Raw genomic sequence first — 21,040 nt, forward strand, 5'->3', positions numbered from 1 at the left:
TGTGCAACTGCACAGAGGATCAGCTTGTTTGCTGCTCACTACACAGGGTGCTGAGCCCTTGACCCTGGTACCCTCAGGTGCACAATCCACCAAGTGGATACATCACATTGCCCAATGGGACTTGGTGGGGCAGGGAACGTGTGCCATCTGATTGATGCACCTGGTTGTGTGCTACGCAGTGTCAGACTGCATGTCCTGATCCAGTAAGTCTCATGTCTAATTTCGGCTTGTCTGCAGCTGTGCCAGGCTGGCCAGTGAGCTTGCTTAGTCCCCTCCTTTGGTGTCTGCTTACCTCCTGTCATTCTCTATGAGGATGAGGTTATTCCCGGATCATCTTCTTTTGCAAAGTCCCATGAAATTTCCAAAAGACCATGAATTGCTGGACTGCTAAGCCCTGTAGCTCCCTGACCTAATGCTACAATTTGGGTAGTCCACATTGTCTTCCTATAAGAGCCTAAATTCCATGAGGGCAAAAGTCAGGTGATAACAGAGGATGAAATCTATATCTATCTCACGAATAAGTGAATGAATGAATGAGTGAGGAAAGTTCCAAAAGACTCCTTAGAATTTTGTAACTGTTCAGTCACCTCTAATATTTACTATATTCTGTTCCCCTGAAAGGTGCCTTGCCTAACTCAATCACACCAGGTCTCTTCAAAACCAAATGAAAGCTTCTAAAACTGAAGTAAACCAGCAAGTTGAAAGATGATCAATCGTGCTCTTCTAGGGTTTAGACTTACGGAAATCCCTGCACTCTGCCACACATGGGATATCCGGTAGCCCACCAGTTCTCCAGCCTGCCGCTTGGTCAGAGGCTTCATCCATCTGATGTCCACATTATCTCTAGATTCATTCAGAAACACAGTGACGTTTAAAGGTGCTACTGATGGGGCTGCAAAAGAAAAAGGAGAGAAGAATGAAGAACCACAAAGCACACACAGATGCATTCTCATCTGGGTTTTCAAGTGTTTGTTTTTCAAATGCTCTGTGAAAAGCACTCCAATGAGACCAAGACTTATAGCACATTTTCACCTTCTCAACTAAGGTTTTCACTGAGAAATCAATGAGTTTTAAATCAGTGAGCCCTTTTAGGTTACTGAAGCCTAGAAATCCATTTCTTAAGTAGAAAATGTCAGCCAGAACAGAGCGAGACCCTCTCTACAAAACGAAACAAAAAACTAAAAAATTAGCTGACTGCTTGGTGCACATCTGTAGTCCCAGTCCCTCCGGAGATAGAGGCAGGAGGATTCCTTGAGCCCAGGAGGTTGAGGCTACAGTTAGATGGGATCATGCCACTGCACTTCAGTCTGGGCAGAAAAAGCAAGCAAGGAAGAAAAGAAGGAAAGAAAGAGAAAGAGAAAACAAGAGAAAGAGAAAGAAAATCAGAAAACGTTGGCCAGGTATGGTGGCTCATGCCTATAATCCCAGCACTTTGGGAGGCCAGAGGGAGAGGATTGCTTGAGGTCAGGAGTTTGAGACCAGCCTGGGCAACATTGCCACTAAAAATAAAAAAATTAGCTGGGTATGATAGCACAGGGCTGTAGTCCCAGCTACTTGGGAGGCTGAGGAAAGATCACTTGACCCTGGAAAGTCAAGGCTGCAGTGAGCTGTGATTGCACCACTGCACTCTAGCCTGGGTGACAGGGCAAGACCCCATCTCCAAAGAAAAAAAAAAAAGGAAATTTCATGAGCACCTACAGTAAAACAGCAAAGAAGAGGAAGGCAGGGAAGGAAGGGTGGGTGGTGCTCTGGACTCCTGGGGAAGTGAAGCAGACACAACTTGAACAATGTTCTCCACGACAAACCTGTGGGGCAGAAAGTCAACACGGCCAGTTGGAGATCAGCTTGGTGGCATCTGAGATGCACAAGGTAGGAAACACTGCTGAGCTCAGAATGCAGCCACCATTTTAAAGTCCAGAGGCAAGTTACTGATGATCTGAACAGAGCTAATCTGTCAACACATTTAAAAAGTGCGTGCGTGTGTGTGTGTGTGTGTGTGAGTGTGCACATGTGTGTACGTGTATAAAATAATTTGGGAAACAAGTTAAGATCATTACTACAGTCTTTTTTGGGAGAGAAGAACATAACTATATCTATTAAAATTAAAAATAATATGCTCTCTGACCAAATATTTTACCATTTCTAGGAATTTAATCTATAGGTGATATTATATTTATTGCAGCATAATAATGACAAATAGAAATAAATGCAATGCTCGGTCAATAATTACGATATAACCTGGTAGGCGGAGGTTGCAGTGAGCCGAGATCATGCCACTGCACTCCAGTCTGGGCAACAGAGTGAGACTCTGTCTCAAGTAACAATAATAATAATAATATAAATTTTGATACATTTTCCAATGGAATACTTAATTACCTGGCCACTGGAAAGAATTAGGTATATCACATGTATTGATATGAAAAAAAAATCCAATGGGGGAAAAAAATCAGATTGTGAAAAGTATATAGATCCATTTTAGAAATTAAAAAAAATAAATCTTCTATATCTAGAAAGAATAATAACAATTGGAATAATATACACCAAACTGTTGCATGTAGTTGAATGAGGGGAGGTTAAATTATATATTTCAGATATGTGTGAAAGGATACTATAACCCTCTTTTTCTCTGCTGATCCCAGAAACAGTCATCATGAAGTTAAAATGAATTTCAGCTTAGAAAATGCCACACAACTGAAGCTGCCCTATGAAATCAGTCACACACTTTCAAACCTGTTGTAGAATTTGTGGAAAAATATGGCCAACACAACACGTGTGTAAGTCTGCCTCCTCCCAAAACCCCTCTATGATGGCAATAAAGAATTTAAAAAGATATAAACTCACAAGGCAAAGGGGAGTCAACAGTAGAAGAGAGATTTCAACACATATTTGAAAGCTGAAAAAGAGATGAAGAAGGTATCATTAACTCAGCAAGCCAATGTTCCCCCAAAGAACCACAGAGCAGCTCAGAAGCTGTGGGCCCAGGTAGTAAAACAGGGACGAAAACTGGAAAGAGTGATTGGAAGTCTGATTAAGAAATAGTTGCTTCTCAAAGTCTGTCTTCTCCATGCCTACACACCTGGCAAGTATGCCCTCAAATAGCCATAGGACACAGGGTGATTTCTTCTCTGAAGCAGAAAGCCACTAAACTTAGAGCACCTGTAGAATGGAGGCATGATAAGGAGCCAGGCTGAAACCTGGGAAAATAAGTGAAAGTTTACACACTAAATGGCAAGGACTCTACCTTCCCTTCCCACCCACCTGGCTACTAGAATATCAGCAGCCACGTTTAATTCCTGGGGCAGGAGACTTCTTTTCTAGAGGAAGTCGGCGGCTACAGAGGAAAGAAACCAATTTTGACACTTGGGAGTATCTGGATCAAAACACTTAAGGCATCTGATAGTGAAGCCTACAAGCTCTGCCCAAGTTCCAGTCAAATCAAGGACTCTTCACTCTTCCATAGGAACAGACAGCAGAAATTAGCAGAGGTCTGGGGAAGCCCCCCGACTGAATGTTAGGGACCAAAAAAACCACATAGAACAGAGGGCTTAGAGGAGACAAAGCCGGTGTAGGGAACTAGAGAAAACTAAACACAAACAAACAAAAAAGAATTGAGATATCCAGAAAAGACTCTCATGATTGAGAACCAGAAAACAATTTTCAATGAAAAAAACTTGAAATTAGCAACATGATAAGTAAAATAAAATATTTAACAGAAGAATTGGAAGACAAATCAAGTACCTCTCCAAGAAGGTAGAATAAAAGGGCAAAGAAAATAGGCCAATTTGAAAAAAGAAAATTGAGGAAGCAGTCAAAGAGGTCTAATTAACAATTGTCTAACACAATTTCTGGAAAAAACAGAGATTGGAACATTTCCAAAGGAAAAACAAAAGTTTAAGGACCAAAGGACTTTCCAGATTTCCAGATCAAAGGGGCCACTGAATGCCCTTGATAATGACCAAAACAAATTGCACATCACAGCTTATCACAGAACCAGGATGAAAAAGATATTTTAAAAACTAAAACTGAAAAACAGTTCACATAGAAAACTTAAGTATCAGAATTTTCCACAGCCACCCATGAAGCTAAAAAATGATACGAAAACACCTTTAAACTTCTGAGGGAAAATAATTTCAACCTAAAATTCTATATTTGAAAAAATTACTAAGCCAGTATTACATAAGGACATGCAAGTTCCCACAATCTTTACTTTTTATGTATACATTCTGTGGAAGCTAATTGAGAATGGGCTCCATGAAAACGAGGGCATAAACTAAGAAAGGCAAATACCCAGGAGAAGGCACCAGAATCCTGAGGATGCCTCTAAAGGAAAACAGAAAAAGAACCACATGAAACAATTAAAGGTAATGGTATCCAGGCCTCGCACGGGGCAAGGCAATAGTGCCTGTTCCTATCAATCAGACTGAAAATCTAATGATTCAAGAAGCACTGAGTAGGGCATACAGAATGGTCTTGTGTCAGCAGTGGGTAATAACTGAGTAGGGCATACAGAATGGTCTTGTGTCAGCAGTGGGTAATAACTGACCTGAGACTGAGCCCTCCTCGGGTTCTGCCTAATAAATCTTAAAAGCAAGACCCTACAGGATTAAACTGTTTCCCACTAGCTTAGCTGTGTCTCAAAACAAAGCTCACTACTTATAGAAATACAAGAATATCTAGCATCTAACATTGTAAAATTCTCAATGTCTGTAATCCAGTCAAAGATGATCAGGCATGCAACGAACCTGAAAAATACCACCTACAGTGGAAACATAAATGAATCAGTTGAAACCACCCACACATAACATACATGTTAGGACAGCAAACAAAGACATTGAAACAGTTATGAAAAGGCTGGGCACGGTGGCTCATGCCTATAATCCCCACATTTTGGGAGGCTGAGGTGGGAAGATCATTTGAGGTGAGGAGTTTGAGAGCAGCCTGGGCAAAATAGTAAACCCTGTTTCTACAAGCAAACAAACAAAAAACACGCCAGGTATGGTGGCTCATGCCTGTAATCCCAGCACTTTGGGAGGCCAAGGCAGGCGGATCACCTGAGGTCAGGAGTTCAAGACCAGCCTGACTAACATGGAGAAAACCCCATCTCTACTAAAAATACAAAATTAGCTGGGCGTGCTGGTGCATGCCTGTAATCCCAGCTACTCGGGAGGGTGAGGCATGAGAATTGCTTGAACCCGGGAGGCAGATGTTGCGATGAGCCGAGATTGCACCATTGCACTCCAGCCTGGGCAACAAGAGTGAAACTCCGTCTCAAAACAAACAAAGAAACAAACAACAACAACAACAACAAAAACAACAAAAAACAAAAAATACCCAAAACACACACACACACACACACACACACACACACAAACAAAAACAAAAATTAGTTGGGTCTGGTGGCATGCGCCTGTAGTACCAGCTACGCAGAAGGTGAAGGCGAAGGTGGGAGAATTGCTTAAGCCAGCAGTTCAAGACTGCAGTGAGCTGATTGGCACTGCACTCCAGCCTGTGTGACTGAATGAGACTCTGTCTCAAAAAAGGAAGATAAGAAAGAAAGAAAAAAGAAAAGAAAAGTAATTATAAGTGCATTCTGGATGGTCCAAAAGTTAGAGACGGAAAAATGCAAAAAAGAGATAAAAATTACAGTGTATGAGATGAAGTATAAACTGGATAGGACTAATGTCAGATTAGATACTGCACCAAAAAAGATGAGTGAAATTGAAGATATAGCAATAGAAACTATCCAAAATAAAATCAGACAGAAAAGAAGGGGAAAGCAATAATAGATCATCAGTGAGTTATGGGACAACTTCAAATGATCTAATATATATGTAACTGTAGTCCTTACAAAAGAGGATAGGTGGAAACGGAAAAAAATGTAAAGAAGTAATGGCCAAACTTTTTCCAAATTTGATGTAAACAACAAATACAGAGACCCCAGAAGTTCAATGAACTCCAAACACAAGGAATATAAATAAAATTACACCAAAGTATGTCACAATTAAATTGCTCAAAATCAGTGATGAGGGTGAAAATAGGGACAAAAGACACATTACATACAAGGAACAAAGTTAGGATGACCACAGATTTCTTGTGGGGAAACAATGCAAGCAAGAAGATAGTGGAGCAACTTCTTTTAATGTACTGAAAGTAAAAAACAAAAACAAAAACAAAAACTAAACTAAAACTGTGAACCTACAGTTCTCTACCTCATAAAAATACTTTTCAAAAATGAAGGCTAAAAATAAGAACACTTCAAAGGTAAAATAAATATTTTTCCCCAGACTACAGGAGCTGAATACCACACCAGCAGATACACACTACAAGAAATGATTTTTTAAAAAGTTCTTCAGGAAGAAGGAGAATGATGCCAGATAAAATATAAAGACCAAAAAAGGAAGACCGCTAGAAATGGTAACTATAGGCATAAACATGTGTTTTTCCTGGTTGTGTAAATCTCTCTATAAAAGATTATTGACTGAACAAAAATAACAACAGTGTAGCAATGGTTTTTAAGACACATTAAAGTAAACTCTTTGACAACGGCCAAAAACATCTGAAGGAGAAAATGGAATATATATGAAGTGGTATAAATCGAAGGTACACTGTGATAAGTTAAATATGTATACTGTGAATCCTAAAGCAACCATTAAAAGAACAGAAAAAAAAGCTATGGCTAATAAGCCAAACAAAGAATAAAAAAAAAATCATAAAAATATTAGTATTAAAAATATAAAAATATTTTTAAATGAAGAAAAAGAAGAAAAGGAGAACAAATTACAGATAGAACAAATAGAAAATATGATGCAATTAAACCTATCCATTTGAATGATTCCATTACATTTTAATGGACTTGTGGGTTATTTTATATGTATATATGTGTGTATATGTACACATATATAATAACCTACACACACGCACACACACACAGGTTTTTGTCATGGTCTCTGGCTTACAACTCCCATAGCCCTGGTTACAATCTTTTGCTGTGATGTTGGGGGCTTTACGCCTCAGGGGCAGGCCTCAGGAAACAATCTCTTTGAGTTCTTCCTGCCCTCCTTTCACGGGCCTCTATGCAGGACTCTAATCCTCCCCATCTTTCTGACTGTGGGTCACAAGACCCTTATTACAAAGGGGGTCCTGACCCATAACCTGGAGGAAGGAATGCTGACATCATGAAACTTCCACCAAAAGACCAAGACAGCGGGGTTCAGAGAGCTTCCAGATAACTGAACACGTGGAGGTTCCTGGAGGGTGGTGCGCCCAGGGAGGACATGGAAGCTCCATGCCCTTTCCCTCTATACCTCATCCTCCACATCTCTTCATTTGTATCCTTTGTAATATCCTTTATGATAAACTGGTAAATGTAAGTACTTCCCTGAGGTCTGTGAACCGTTCCAGCAAATTAATTGGACACAAAGCTGAGGTCATGGGAAACACTTGGTCAGTCAGAAGTTCCAGAGGTCAAGATTTGTGATTGGCATCTAAAGGCTGGGGTCGGGGACGGGAGGGAGGGGAGGCCTGGGGATCCAGCCCTCAACCTGTGGGATCTGAAGCTATCTCCATGTAGTGTCAGACTGAAATTGGAGGACACTCAGCTGGTCTCCGCTGCAGAGCTGACTGCTTGCTGGTGGAGAGAAATCCTCACATATGTTGGGGTCACCAAAGGCTTCTGTATTGACTATTGTGTTGGTAACATGTATTGATTGATGTGTTGTGAGAGAGCATGTTTTAAAGTGTGCTGCTATTATCTTCTTCTATGTACAAGAAAAGATTACCTATACATAACACGGCTAAGTTTTGTCACTAAATGCTTTTAAAGTATGGAGGAAATATCTTTCCCATTTTCATCAGTCTCCTCAATAATTTTCTCCTCCAGAGACAAAGTCCAAACAAAGCAAAATTTCAACTCTCAGTCAGGGCACTGGGAAGGGTTTGTTGAATCACATGCCATTGGGGGCAATATACATTCTGAACCCCAGGAATTACCTCCTTCAGTCGTGCTGGCTAGAATCCAAGGGCTCACTGCCGACCAGCCTATTTCATTCATGCAGGAAACGCCAATGCTGTAATTAGCCAGGGCTTGCAGCTGCTTGATTTGATACATATGTGGTGAGGCAGAGGTGTTAAAAATCATGACTGAGCCATTACTCAGTGGATCAACTTCCTTGACCTAAACGAAGAGTAAACACGAGGACGGGCCGTTAGTAAGGAGGTGGGAATGTCAGGCACGGGGCATACGTGTATTTGGTGCACGTGGCCCTTCCTCTATGCTGAGGGGAAGGACCTGCTTCCTTTCTGGGCACACACACATTTTCCCGCCAGCATCACTGTGTGTTACTCATGCCACTCGGACAATAACTGAACACCTGAGGAAAACACCTAAAATAACAATAAACAGTTCTCACTGTGGCAGGTAATGGAGCAAATAATTATGATGATTAAAATTCATATTATACTATAAAATAAAACCTCTCCTCTCTTAGAACTTCTTCGATTCTTGACTTCTTTCAGCTGCTTCATGGAATATGCAACAGAGATAACAGATATAATATGTGCTGACAAACCCTGAAATATTTAATATTTTGCCTTTTAAAGGAAATATTTCCCAAATTCTGCTTTTAGAGGATGGGTTTCTTTCTTTCTTTTTTTTTTGAGACGGAGTCTCGCTCTGTCGCCCAGGCTGGAGTGCAGTGGCCGGATCTCAGCTCACTGCAAGCTCCGCCTCCCGGGTTTACGCCATTCTCCTGCCTCAGCCTCCCGAGTAGCTGGGACTACAGGCGCCCACCACCTCGCCCGGCTATTTTTTTGTATTTTTAGTAGAGACGGGGTTTCACCATATTAGCCAGGATGGTCTCGATCTCCTGACCTCGTGATCCGCCCGTCTCGGCCTCCCAAAGTGCTGGGATTACAGGCTTGAGCCACCGCGCCCGGCCTCTTTCTTTCTTTGTTTTTTTTTTTTTTTTTTTTTTTTTTTGAGATAGAATTTTGCTCCCGTTGTCCAGGCGGGAGTGCAGTGGCATGATCTCAGCTCACTGCAACCTCTGCCTCCTGGATTCAAGCAATTCTCCTGCCTCAGCCTCCTGAGTAGCTGGAATTACAGGCATGTGCCACCACGCGCTGCTAATTTTGTATTTTTAGTAGAGACAGGGTTTCACCATGTTGGCCAGGCTGGTCTTGAACTGCTGACCTCAGGTGATCCGCCCGCCTTTGGCCTTCCAAAGTGCTGGGATTACAGTCGTGAGCCACCACGCCCAGTGTTTCTTAATCTTTCTTTTTATTATGTAACCTGAGGAACGCTGCTCTTGCCTTGAGGCTAACTTTATTTTATTTTATTGTTATTATTATTACTTTTCTTGAGATAGAGTCTCAATCTGTTGCCCAGGCTGGAGTGCAATGGTGCGATCTCAGCTCACTGCAACCTCCGTCTCCCAGGTTCAAGTGATTCTCCCACCTCAGCCTCCAGAGTAGCTGGGATCACAGGTGCCTGCCACCATGCCTGGCTTTTTTTTTTTTTAAGTAGAGACAGGGTTTTACCATGTTGGTCAGGCTGGTCTTGAACTCCTGATTTAAGGGATCTGCCTGCCTTGGCCTCCCAAAGTGCTAGGATTACAGGCATGAGCCAATGCACCCATCCTGAGGCTAATTTTAGTGTGGCCTTTATTCTTAACCCCTTTGACCCCAACAGAAATTCAGTTCCAGAAGCACACACAGGAAATGTAGATTCTTGGCTTTTTTTTTCTTTTCTTTGATGGGAAGATATAGGAAAGGGTCATTTGCCCCTCCTCCAGAAAACTTTTCTCCAAATCTCCTTTAAACATACTGCCTATCTTTCCCTCCATAACTCCACCAGTCTCTCCACATCCCTCTCCAAATCTCTGTATGCATAGGCAAGAGAGGGCGATTCCCAGCACAAATCTAGTCCTGGGTGAAACTTCCATCTCTTTCCTTGCATACCTCCTGTCTGGGTATGGGGATAAGGGAGAGTATGGGATTTTGTTTTCCACTACATGCTTTTTCAAAATTTCTATAATATGTGGCACTTATAAAATCAGAACAGACAAAATGATATCGGGTAAAACAAGCAACTGAGAGCAATTTGGGAAAAATCCTCAGGCCACAAAATGTATTGCTGTTAATAACGGGCTTGCAGTTCTGGGCTGTGGATATACAGTACTATAATTTCAGGCTATGTGTGTTTGCATCTTAGGTCAATGAACCAGAAATACACATTCTGGAATTCCAAATCCCCTGGCGGATAGCAGGAGTATGGTGTGGGGGCTGAGTTTCTCCTCTGACTCAGACCCCATGGGAGACAAGAAGGTATCATTTGACCTGAGGAGCCACCAGAGGAGAAACAAGAACCCGGATGCTTGTCTTGGTGGTGGCTGTTGGCAGACATCACTTTTTGTTTGTTTCACTTTAGAGTGTGCACCTACTTCCTGGTGACCAACCACCAAAGCGAAGGTGGAGGAAACCTTTGGCTCTCCTCCCCGCCCCACTTCCGGAGACACGTGGGGAGCATTTCCAGGCACAGGGACGCTCTCTGAGAGCACGTTCCTAGAGGAAAACAGGGTTTCTATAATAGCCCTTCTCAGTCAGTGGGTCCTCAGGGAAAAGAGCGCATGAAGTGGCAAGAAGTACGTGGGAGAGCTCAAAATAGAAATGGAGTGTGTGGCCCAAAAATGGGTGAAGAAAAGAGCTAAGATCAGGACCAAAGGAAGTGAGAGGGTGTGTCCTGCTAGCGCATGGATCTGAATCTCATCCAAAACATTCATTTAGTCCCGAGTCAGAGTTTAAAATTATAATTTTACAAAGCCATACTTGGTCCCTTCAAAAAATGGGAATACACTGTTAATGACAGAATAGAAAAGATAACTTTTAGAGCTTGTGCCGATTAACCCCAGTAGGACTGCCAGAGAATATAAAGGACACCTAGTTAAACTTGAATTTCAAAGAAACAACAAGTAACTGTTCAGTATAGGTAGGTATGTCACGAGATTATTCGTGTAGTTTAACTGGGTGTTCCGTATTCTTATTTGCCAAATCTGGAAAGCCTACCAGAGATGGAAAAGAGAAAGGATGAACGGAGGCTGAGCTAGCCAAGGGGGACAAGAACAGAATCACCATATCCAGCACCACAGAATCCAAGATGGGCAAGAAAGGACTGGAATTTGGCCGTCTCAGGATGCTTTTTCATCTGTACCATGAAAACCCAAAACCATGGCGGAGACAGAGCAGGTAAAGCTTGTGTGTGATCATCTTCCATCATCAGGGGTGACCTGGTGTTTTCAGACTTTTCAACCATCCTGCCCACCTCACGTCACCCTGAGACCTGCTGTCTCAAGGTGGCGCGGTACTCTTCCTGAGAGTCTCACTGAAGCTCACCATCCTCGTGTTTCATGTCCTCTCAGGCTCTTCAAACAGCTCAGCGCTTTGGTAACAGTTTTAAAAAGGGCTGGCCTATGCTTCAGTTATGTCCCTGTTATATAAATGTCTACCTCAGCCTGGCCAACATGATGAAACTACATCTCCACTAAAAACACAAAGATAGCCGGGCGTGGTGGCAGGTGCCTGTAGTCCCAGCTACTCAGGAGGCTGAGGCAGGAGAATTGCTTGAACCCGGGAGGTAGAGGTGGCAGTGAGTCGAGATCGCGTCATTGCACTCCAGCCTGGGCAACAAGAGCGAAACTCTGTCTCAAACAAACAAACAAACAAATAAATAAATAAATGTCTACCTCTAGGGAAAGAGGCCTGGATATTTCTAAAAACAGAGCCCCAAAATAACATGAAGCAAAAACTGATAGACTGGAAGGGAGAAATAGACAATTCAAAATAGGAGTTGAGATCTCAATTCCCCACTTTCAATAACAGATGGAACCATGAGACAGAATATCAGCAAGGCAACAGAAGACCGAAGACTCTAAACCAACGAGACCTGAACAACATGCACAAAACACTTCCTCCAACAACAGCCGAATGTACATTCTTCTCAGGCGCACACAAAACTTTCTCTAGGATAGAACTTAGGTCATAAAACAAGCCTTAAGAAATTTAAAAGGATCACAGTCATATGAAGTATATTCTGCAAACACAGTAGAATAACACTAGAAATCAGTAAAGGAAGAAAATTTGGGAAATTCATAATTATGTGACAATTTAAATACACACTTCTAAATACTCAAGAGTACAAAAAAAAATCACAAGGAAAATGACAGAAAACTTGAAATTAACAACAACAAAACCTTATGGGATGCAGCTAACGCAGTGCTTACAGGGAAATGTAGAGTGTAAATGCCTATTTTTTTAAATAAAAAAACACAATCAATAACCTAACCTCTACCTTACAAAACTAGAAAAAGAGCAAACTAAACCAAACAGAAAAAAAAAGAAACAAAAATTAAGGCAGAAATGAATCAAACAGATAATAGAAAATAGAAAAAATTTACAAAATCAAAAGTTGGTTATTCAAAAAGATCAATAAAATTGACAAACTTTTAGCTGGACTAAGAAAAATAAGAGGGAAAACAAATTACTAAAAGCTGGAGTGAAACAGGAGATCTTATTACTAACCTCAAAGAATAAAAAAGGTTATAACGGAATACTACGTACTATATTGCATACCAATAAATTAGATAACTAAGATGAAATGTTCAAATTCCTATAACATAGAAACTACCAAAGCTCACTCAAGAAGTAATAGAAAATCTGAATAGATGTATACCAAGTAAAAAGATTGAGCTAGTATTGAAAAAACTTTGCGCAAAGAGAACAAATTTTATTAAATATTTAAAGAAGATTTAACATCAATCTTTCACAAACTCTTCCAAGAAAAGAAGGAGGAGGAGGAGGGAGGAGGAGGAGGGGAGAGGAGGGGAAGGTAGGAGGAGGGGGAGGTGGAGGAGGGACAGGGGGAGGAGGAGGAGGAGGAGGACTTTCACACTTATTCTAGAAGGTCAATATTACACTGATGCCAAAACCAGAAAAAGCTACCACAAGAAAACTACAGACAAATTAGATACAGACACAATTAGACAGTGGTAATGGCTGTACAACTCTTGAATATACTAAATGCCGTTAAATTGTACATTTTAAATAAGGGGTGAATATTATGGTATATAAAATATATCTCAGCTGGGCGTGGTGGCTCACACATGTAATCCCAGCACTTTGGGAGGCCGAGGCTGGTGGATCACTTGAGGTCAGGAGTTCAAGACCAGCCTGGTCAACATGGTGAAACCCCATCTCTACTAAATGTACAAAAATTAGGTGGGTGTGGTGGCACTGGCCGGTAGTCCCAGCTACTCAGGAGGGTGAGGCAGGAGAATTGCTTGAACCCAGGAGGCAGAGGTTGCAGTGAGTCGAGATTGTGCCACTGCACTCCAGCCTGGGCAACAGAGTGAGACTACGTCTCAAATTTTTTTTTTTTTTTTTTTTTTTTTTTGAGACGGAGTCTCGCTGTGTCTCCCAGGCTGGAGTGCAGTGGCGTGATCTCGGCTCACTGCAAGCTCCGCCTCCCGGGTTCACGCCATTCTCCCGCCTCAGCCTCCCAAGTAGCTGGGACTACAGGCGCCCGCCACCACGCCCGGCTAGTTTTTTGTATTTTTAGTAGAGACGGGGTTTCACCATGTTAGCCAGGATAGTCTCGATCTTCTGACCTCGTGATCCACCCGCCTCGGCCTCCCAAAGTGCTGGGATTACAGGCTTGAGCCACCGCGCCCTCAAATTTTTTTTTAAAAAAGTAAACTATATCTCAAAAAAAGGTGTTAAAAAAATCAATCACAAAAAAGGCCATTCCTGGTGAGGAATTGTAGATGCAATAAGAATTCCTAACACTTACCAGTGCTTGGGAGGCTTACAAAAAAAAAAACTGAGCAAGAATTAAGAAAGGCTGGAGGCGGTGGGTGAGGGTGGAGGCTATTTTAGGGATAATACAGGCTTTTCCTGTTCAGGGAAGGAACAGCTGTTAGATAAGAGTTGGAGGCGGTAAGAACAGAGAAAATAATTTGACTACCAAGTAAAAACATCTAGTTGTCAACACAAAATTCTTTGAGCTGAGTTGGCCTGTGTCAAGTTAACATATTTTTAACTAATGAGACCGGATATTTAGTAAACTAATTCCTGACCCTACTGTATGAATAAGTACCAGGCATTCATACTTCTAGTGGATAATTCCTGCATGTTCGGTGACCTGCTCCCAAATGCCATGTCTCTCCTGAGACGGAAGAGCTGATGGTTCCGAGCGCTGCTGTAGGCATTGGAGCTTCCCGGGCTTGAGTTCTGGTTCTGCCACTCACAGGCTGTGTGAGTACTCTGAGCCTGCAGTGCTGGTGTGTTTTAAGTAAGATAATGTTTGCAAAGCCCCTGGGCCATTGTGGTCCCTTAGTAAACAGTTGTGTTACTGCCACCATTCTCATTTTTATGAAGTGAACACTCAAGAGCAGAGCTTACATCATGGGCAAGGTATCATTTTAGGATAGGTAATGGCATTGTTTCATACCCATTCTAGGCAGCAGTGAAAAATGTCTGAAGACTCCACAAGGCCTGTAATGCCCAGGATCCCCAGGTGACACTGGCTAAGGTGCTACGCTCAATAGCACAGACGATCTATCTTGTGCTGGCCCTTCTGTCCTTCATGGCCACCAGCCCAGGAGGAGCCACACTGGGGAGTGCCTGGCTTCCTCAACTCCTGGTCATAAGCATGTGTTTTGGGACCTTAAAAATGAACTCTTCCTGGTCTTGACTGGGCACGGTGGCTCATGTCTGTCTGTAATCCCAGCACTTTGGGAGGCCGAGGAGAGCGGATCACCTGAGGCTGGGAGTTCAAGACCAGCTTGACCAACATGATAAAACCCCATCTCTACTAAAAATACAAAATTATCCGGGCATGGTGGCGCATGTCTGTAATCTCAGCTACTCGGGAGGCTGAGGCAGGAGAATCGCTTGAACCCAGTGGAGGTTGCGGCGAGCCAAGATCACGCCATTGTACTCCAGCCTGGGCAACAGGAACAAAACTTTGTCTAAGAAAAAAAAAACAAAAGAAGAAGAAGGACTCCCCCTGGCCTCATGATGTTCTCCCTTGGAAACACATTTTGCTTCCGGTTGGGCCCTGAAACCTGCACAGGAAGGACACAGTGTCGTGGGCAGAGCATGGACATGGAATGGTGCATGCATGCTGGACACTGAAGCAGGGAGGTCAGGGGACTCTGTACAGAGATGGAGAAATGCCCTCCGTGTCCATCCTTGGAAGGAAGAAAAATCCTTAGACCCACAGAGAGCGCCAAACAGCTACTTCCCCCTTCACCACGGAGCTTTACCTGAACGCTGCAATTCCTGAACGGGGAGTATCCATCAAAACCAGGGACCCAGGAGATCAGAATGCTGTGTGCAGTGCTGTTATGGATGCTGACTTCAGTTGGTGGGGAGGGAATTGCTGCATAAAACAAAACACACACACACAAACACAATTAAAGATAATGAGAGGCTACAGCTACCAAACAAATGCATTAATAAACGGAATTATGTTTTCAAGAGGAGCCTCCCTATGCCTGAGGATAATTGTACCAGCCTGCGGATAAGTCTTCCAGTGAAGGGCCAAAGAAGTGGAACGCAGACCCACTGATGAAATGAGGCAGCCTTTGAACTGGAAAAGATGTGGAATACTCATGTCCTTTACGGAGTACATGTTCATGGACTACTGTGTGTACCTGGCTGGGCACTAGTGCACTAAAGAGAGACACAGTCATAGCTCTGCCCTCATGGAGCACACGGCCTGGTATAGGAGACCCACGTTAACCAAGAATAGGAGCGCCCTGTCACCAGAAGAGAGGGGTGCCACAGGAGCGTGTGTGCATGCATAAGTGTGCACACGTATGTGTGCATGCGTATGTGTGCATGTGTATGTGTGCATGTGTAAGTGTGCACGCATAAGTGTGCATGTGTATGTGTGCATGTGTAGGGGGAGAAGCTTTCCAGGCTGAGAAAACACTAAGAGTCGGTTCAATCAAAAGAGCCAACTGCATCTGCTGGGGGAGGGGAGGAGATGCGTGTCTGGAAAGGGTGTGCTACACCGTTGGCTACAGGTGGGTAAAGGGTAGCTATTTCAATTAGAATCCAAGAAGGATCTTAAATTTGGGGAATCTTATTGCTTTGTGCTGAATTTAATTCATAATAATAATTACACTCGTAATTAAAAATGAAGGCTAACATTTTGTGTGCTTACTATGTGCCAGACACTTTGAGGGCTTTCTTTTATCATTCCTAGAATCCTATTAGAGAGCTAGTCTTACAAGCCCCATTCACAGATAAGGAAACAGGATGAGAGAAGTTAAAAACTTGGCAAAGGTCACAGAGAGGTTGTAAGCCGTACAACGGGGACTTGAACTCTGGTCTGCCTGACCCTGGAGCTTGTGTCCCTCAACAGGACACTGGAGGCCTATTACCAAGGGCAGCAAGTAGACGGTGGGAACACCAGCAGGGACTGTAAGTCTGGTCTACCCTCTGTCCTGCTGTATGGCCCCAGGCACAGCTACACGCCCTGTCTACAACTACACACAGTTCTCTCCTCTATAAATGGGGAGAGTAACAGCACCGCTGCATGGAGCTGTGGTGAGGAATAAATGCAGGGAGCTGTGGATGAGGCCCGGGGGCGGGGTGGTGTGGTGAGGATGAAGGTGATGATGGAATGAGCAGGAGAGAAGGAGGAAGGTGTGTTAAGACCATATCAAGCGTGCCCTGGGGGCCACATTTAGGAGTTTGGGTTTTGCTAGTAGACGCACAGCATTGGGAATGGGGAAGAGTAAGGTTTGACTCACTTTCCTCTGCAGATTATTTGTGGAACTGCCCTAAAGCATCTGCCTTTCCAGACCAAAAGTTGACCACATATACCATAGTAATTATACATTAGAAGAAGAGAGTCTTGGTAGCTTTGATATAAATTTTACAGTAAAAGAAAGCCAGAAACAGAAGTTTGGAGAATGATCTAATAGAACAAAATCTTAGCAGAGATTCTGAAGCATAAAATTGAAGAAGTGCTTTTCATTTTATATGTTTTTAAATTTTAAGAAGTTTATACTTTATGAAAAAGTCTTTATAAACTCACACCCACTCATGAATTTTTGACATTCCCAACATGTCTTTTGGAAATCGTAATAATGGGAATTGTGATGAAGGAAGGAAGTTATACACTTCCTCCAGTAATAACTTTTAGTTTGGTTATTTTTTTATCCCAGTGAACTTTTAGGATATTCCCTTTCATAGCCTTTGTCCGGTTGATTTGCTGAAACTAAAATTAGCATCTTTTTTGAGCATAATTTCTTTTGTAATTTTGAATTCTCCTTCTGTATGTACCCAACCTTTAATTCATTATTAAACAAGTTCTGCTTTTTCCTTGCACTGCTTCCCTAAGGACAAGAGGAAAGGAACATGAGCCAAATAATTACTTCTCAATATTTAAACTAAGATCAAATAATAAAACATAAAGTTTGCTCGAATTTCTATGACACACTAAGGAGGATGATTTAATACGAGATAAAAAGGTAGTATCTACTTGTAGGTTTTTCTTTTCTTTCATATTTCAAGTTTAATACCTTTGATCACACAGAAGGAGAATAAGGTAGATTGGACTGAAATGTCTCCACTAGCCTGGAGGCCTTCAAATGTATGCTTTTAATTCTATCATCATAACTCACTGCCAAGCAAGCTCAGCCTAGTGAAATCCTAGCTCAGAGGAACCAAGAGGAAGACGGAGTTTAGGAGGAAGAGGGATAGGAGCATTGGGCTCCAAAGAGTGATCTGCTCCCTGCTTTTCCTCTGTCTCCCTGAGTCATGTCTGGCCCTGCTGACCTGGGAAGGATAGGGTCCATTTCCTAGATCATGCCCCAAGCCAGCCCCATCCCCAGGCCTCTCCAAGCGTTAATGAGTAGTTCAGGGTGGAAGAGGGAAAAGTGAAAACAGGAACTAAGAAAGAGAAAACATTGTAGTTTATTTTCTTCTTGGAGTAAGCAGAGCTCAATGAGTGAATGTTTATCAAAGACCTATATGCCAGGCACTTCGAGTAATTTTACTTGTATTCAATCAATAAGCCTCAACAACAGGTAGGTTCTGTAATTATCTCCACTTTTCAGAGGACAACACTGACACCAAAGAGGAGAAGTGAGTTGTCCAAGGTCACAAAGAACATCAGTGAGAAAGCCAGGACCCACACCCAAGCAGCCGGCTGCAAGCTCATGCTGAGTCCTCACCAGCTCCCAGAACATGCATGGGGAACCTAGTCTTGCTGCTTACCTTTGATGTTGATCTGCACTCCCTTGGATACGGTCAGCCCTTTGTCATTGTGGGCCTCACAACTGAAGACCGCCATCTCTGTCAGGCCTGGAATGGAAGGAGACTCATGAGACCAGCAGCACAGAAACAGGCTGCTGTTCACCACAATTCTATGGTTGTCTTTGCATTATGTTATTTCTTGGTTCATGGCTTTTGGGCATTAGGGTAAAGTTAATTTAAAAGGTGTGCTAGCTACGGAGAAACAAACCTGGGATTAAACCCAAGGCACCAAGAGCAAGGCAGCCATGGGCCCAAAAGGCAGCTGCTTTCATTTATTCAGATCCTGAATAAATGAGACATTAGGTAATAAAACAGGATCATTTCGACTTTTACTGCAAATCGCTGGATATTTAGGAAAATATTAAGGATATTAATATTAATATTAATATTAATGAAAGTGGGTTCTGAGGCTCACTTGATAGGATAGGCTGCCTATCCCCCCAGTACATACAGTGCCACTATGCTATGCATATTTCAGAATACCAGAAACAGCAAAATAAAAGCCACAGCTTAAAAATCTCAGAAGATGTGTTACAATGAATCATTTTTTAATAGTAAAAACTGGTCAATTCACAAGGATGTATTACATAAATGCAAGGCGTTATAACTAATTGAAGAGAAGACACTAGTGCTAAATGAAAAATTCTATCATTTCAGAGGTTTGAAGACATCTTTTAAAAATTGATTTATTAATTTTAAATAGGAAGACAAGTTACCCAGATCTTGTTTTCTAATGCCATTCTCCAATAAATGGAACCAGGGCTCTTGGAGAAATGGCTGATTCTCAGATTGGGGCAGGAAATATATGAGTCTGGAGTAAAATGTAAAACAAACACAACACACAACACACACACACACACACACACACACGGAGAGAGAGAGAGACAATGATGCGGCATGTCAAAGAGACACAGGAGCTAACTCAAAGAGTTCCCAATGGCCAAAGCTAGCACAATTTGAGCAAGAAAATAAAGTAGCTTTGGATTATAACCCAAAGAAGAAAAAAACATCCAGGAGTCTCTACTGATATCGGTAAATAATTAGATAAACTGGAGAGAATAGACAAACCTTCTTGCAGAATAATTCCAAATAGTTTATTGGATATTCTGCCCTCAAAGAGGTGGAGCATAACTCCCCACTCCTTAATGGGCTGCATACAGTGACTCCTTCCAACAAGTACATTATGGAAAAAGCAAAAAAAAAAAAAAAAAAAAAAAAAGAAAGAAAGAAAACTTTTGAGTGGAGAAACTGACAAACTACCTGAGCCAGATGATCAAGTGGTATATCATGTTGACAGAATGTACTCTGGTAACAGGTGATGAAAATGTCACTTCACCTCTATGGTCTTCCTCCCGAGGACAAAAAAAAAACCCCAGGCTAATCATGAAAAAAATGCCAGTCAGTTCTACATTGTCGGACATTCTACAAAACACCTGACCAGTAAGACCTAAAACCTGTCAAGGCCGTTAAAAACAAGGAAAGTTTGAGAAATTGTCACAGCCAAGAGGAGCCTAATAAGACATAGATGACTAAATGCAATGTGGTGTCCTGGATGAGATCCTGGGACAGAAAAAGGACAGGAGGTAAAAAGCTAAGGAAATATCACTAAAGTATGGACCTTAGTTAACGATGAGGTATCCGTATTGGTTCATCAATTGTAGCAGATGCACCACACTAATGTAAAATGCTAACAATAGGGGAAAGTGAGGGTGGGGTTTATAGGAAATCGCTGTATTATCCCCAGTTTTTTTCTATAAGTTTAAAACAATCCTAAAATTTGATTTTTTTTTTTTTTTTTTTGAGATTGAGACTCACTCTGTCGTCACCCAGGCTGGAATGCAATGGCGCAATCCCGGCTCACTGCAACCTCCACCTCCTGAGTTCAAGTGATTCTCCTGCCTCAGCCTCCCGAGTAGCTGGGATTACAGGCGTGCACCACCGCACCCAGCTAATTTTGCATTTTTAGTAGAGACGGGGTTTCACTATGTTGTCCAGGCTGGTCTTGAACTCCCAACCTCAGGTAATCTGCCTGCCTTGGCCTCCCAAAACGCTAGGATTACAGGTGTGAGCCACCACACTCGGCCTGAATGGTTATTTTTTAAAACTACAACTATACAGTATATACTATTTAGTTGAATCTGGAAACTTCTATATCTGTGGCACACAAAAACATCATCTGGCACACAGTAGTATCTTCATAAAATTGTTGAAAATATGCCACCATTTGCTTCTTAGCAGAAAAACTTATTTTGTTTTCTTCTGTCTACATATGTAAGAAATTTTCCATCAGATATTTTTAAACTCAAAGCTTGTCACTAATAGAGTAATCAAATATTTGAAGAATGAAAGGGAAAAAAACCTGCTGAGGGAAGCACAGCAGGCATCAGCCTAGAAAAGCTGTTCCTGGCCGGATGCCTGCGTGGCCTTGACCGTGCCTGGGCTGTAGTCAAGCGGCCAGTATGTGGCAGAGGGCTGTGACTGGGAGAAGCTGTAGAAAAAATGCATATCTGATCCCTTTTATATTAGTACTTCTCCTGAGGGGTTCAATGTGCATAAAAAAGAAAATCAGTGCTGGTGGGTTTTTGATATTTTCCATCCAGGTGGAAGGTGTCGCCAGTGTCTGCGTTTTCCTGACTACACAGGGGTCCCTCAGGGAAAGGCAAACCCACGTATCTCTGTCCTAGGATTCGGTGGTAACCTTTCATTTCTTCAAAAA

The 21,040-nt window shown here is 42.3% G+C and overlaps 1 protein-coding gene across 2 annotated transcripts in view; it reads right to left on the reverse strand.

Annotated features, from left to right (window-relative positions):
* The window catches only part of LOC105471801 (MER proto-oncogene, tyrosine kinase), a 133,581-nt gene that overhangs the window by 46,915 nt on the left and 65,626 nt on the right, over positions 1 to 21,040 (reverse strand). For both annotated transcript variants that reach the window (XM_071077098.1, XM_071077099.1), the window contains 4 exons: positions 18,286 to 18,372; positions 15,318 to 15,433; positions 7,990 to 8,173; positions 741 to 892 (listed from right to left, as the gene is read on the reverse strand). In XM_071077098.1, coding sequence (XP_070933199.1) covers positions 741 to 892; positions 7,990 to 8,173; positions 15,318 to 15,433; positions 18,286 to 18,372 — 539 coding nt within the window. The remainder of the gene's footprint in view (positions 1 to 740; positions 893 to 7,989; positions 8,174 to 15,317; positions 15,434 to 18,285; positions 18,373 to 21,040) is intronic.

Source organism: Macaca nemestrina, chromosome 13 (assembly GCF_043159975.1).
Source record: "Macaca nemestrina isolate mMacNem1 chromosome 13, mMacNem.hap1, whole genome shotgun sequence".
NCBI classification, from domain to species: domain Eukaryota; kingdom Metazoa; phylum Chordata; class Mammalia; order Primates; family Cercopithecidae; genus Macaca; species Macaca nemestrina.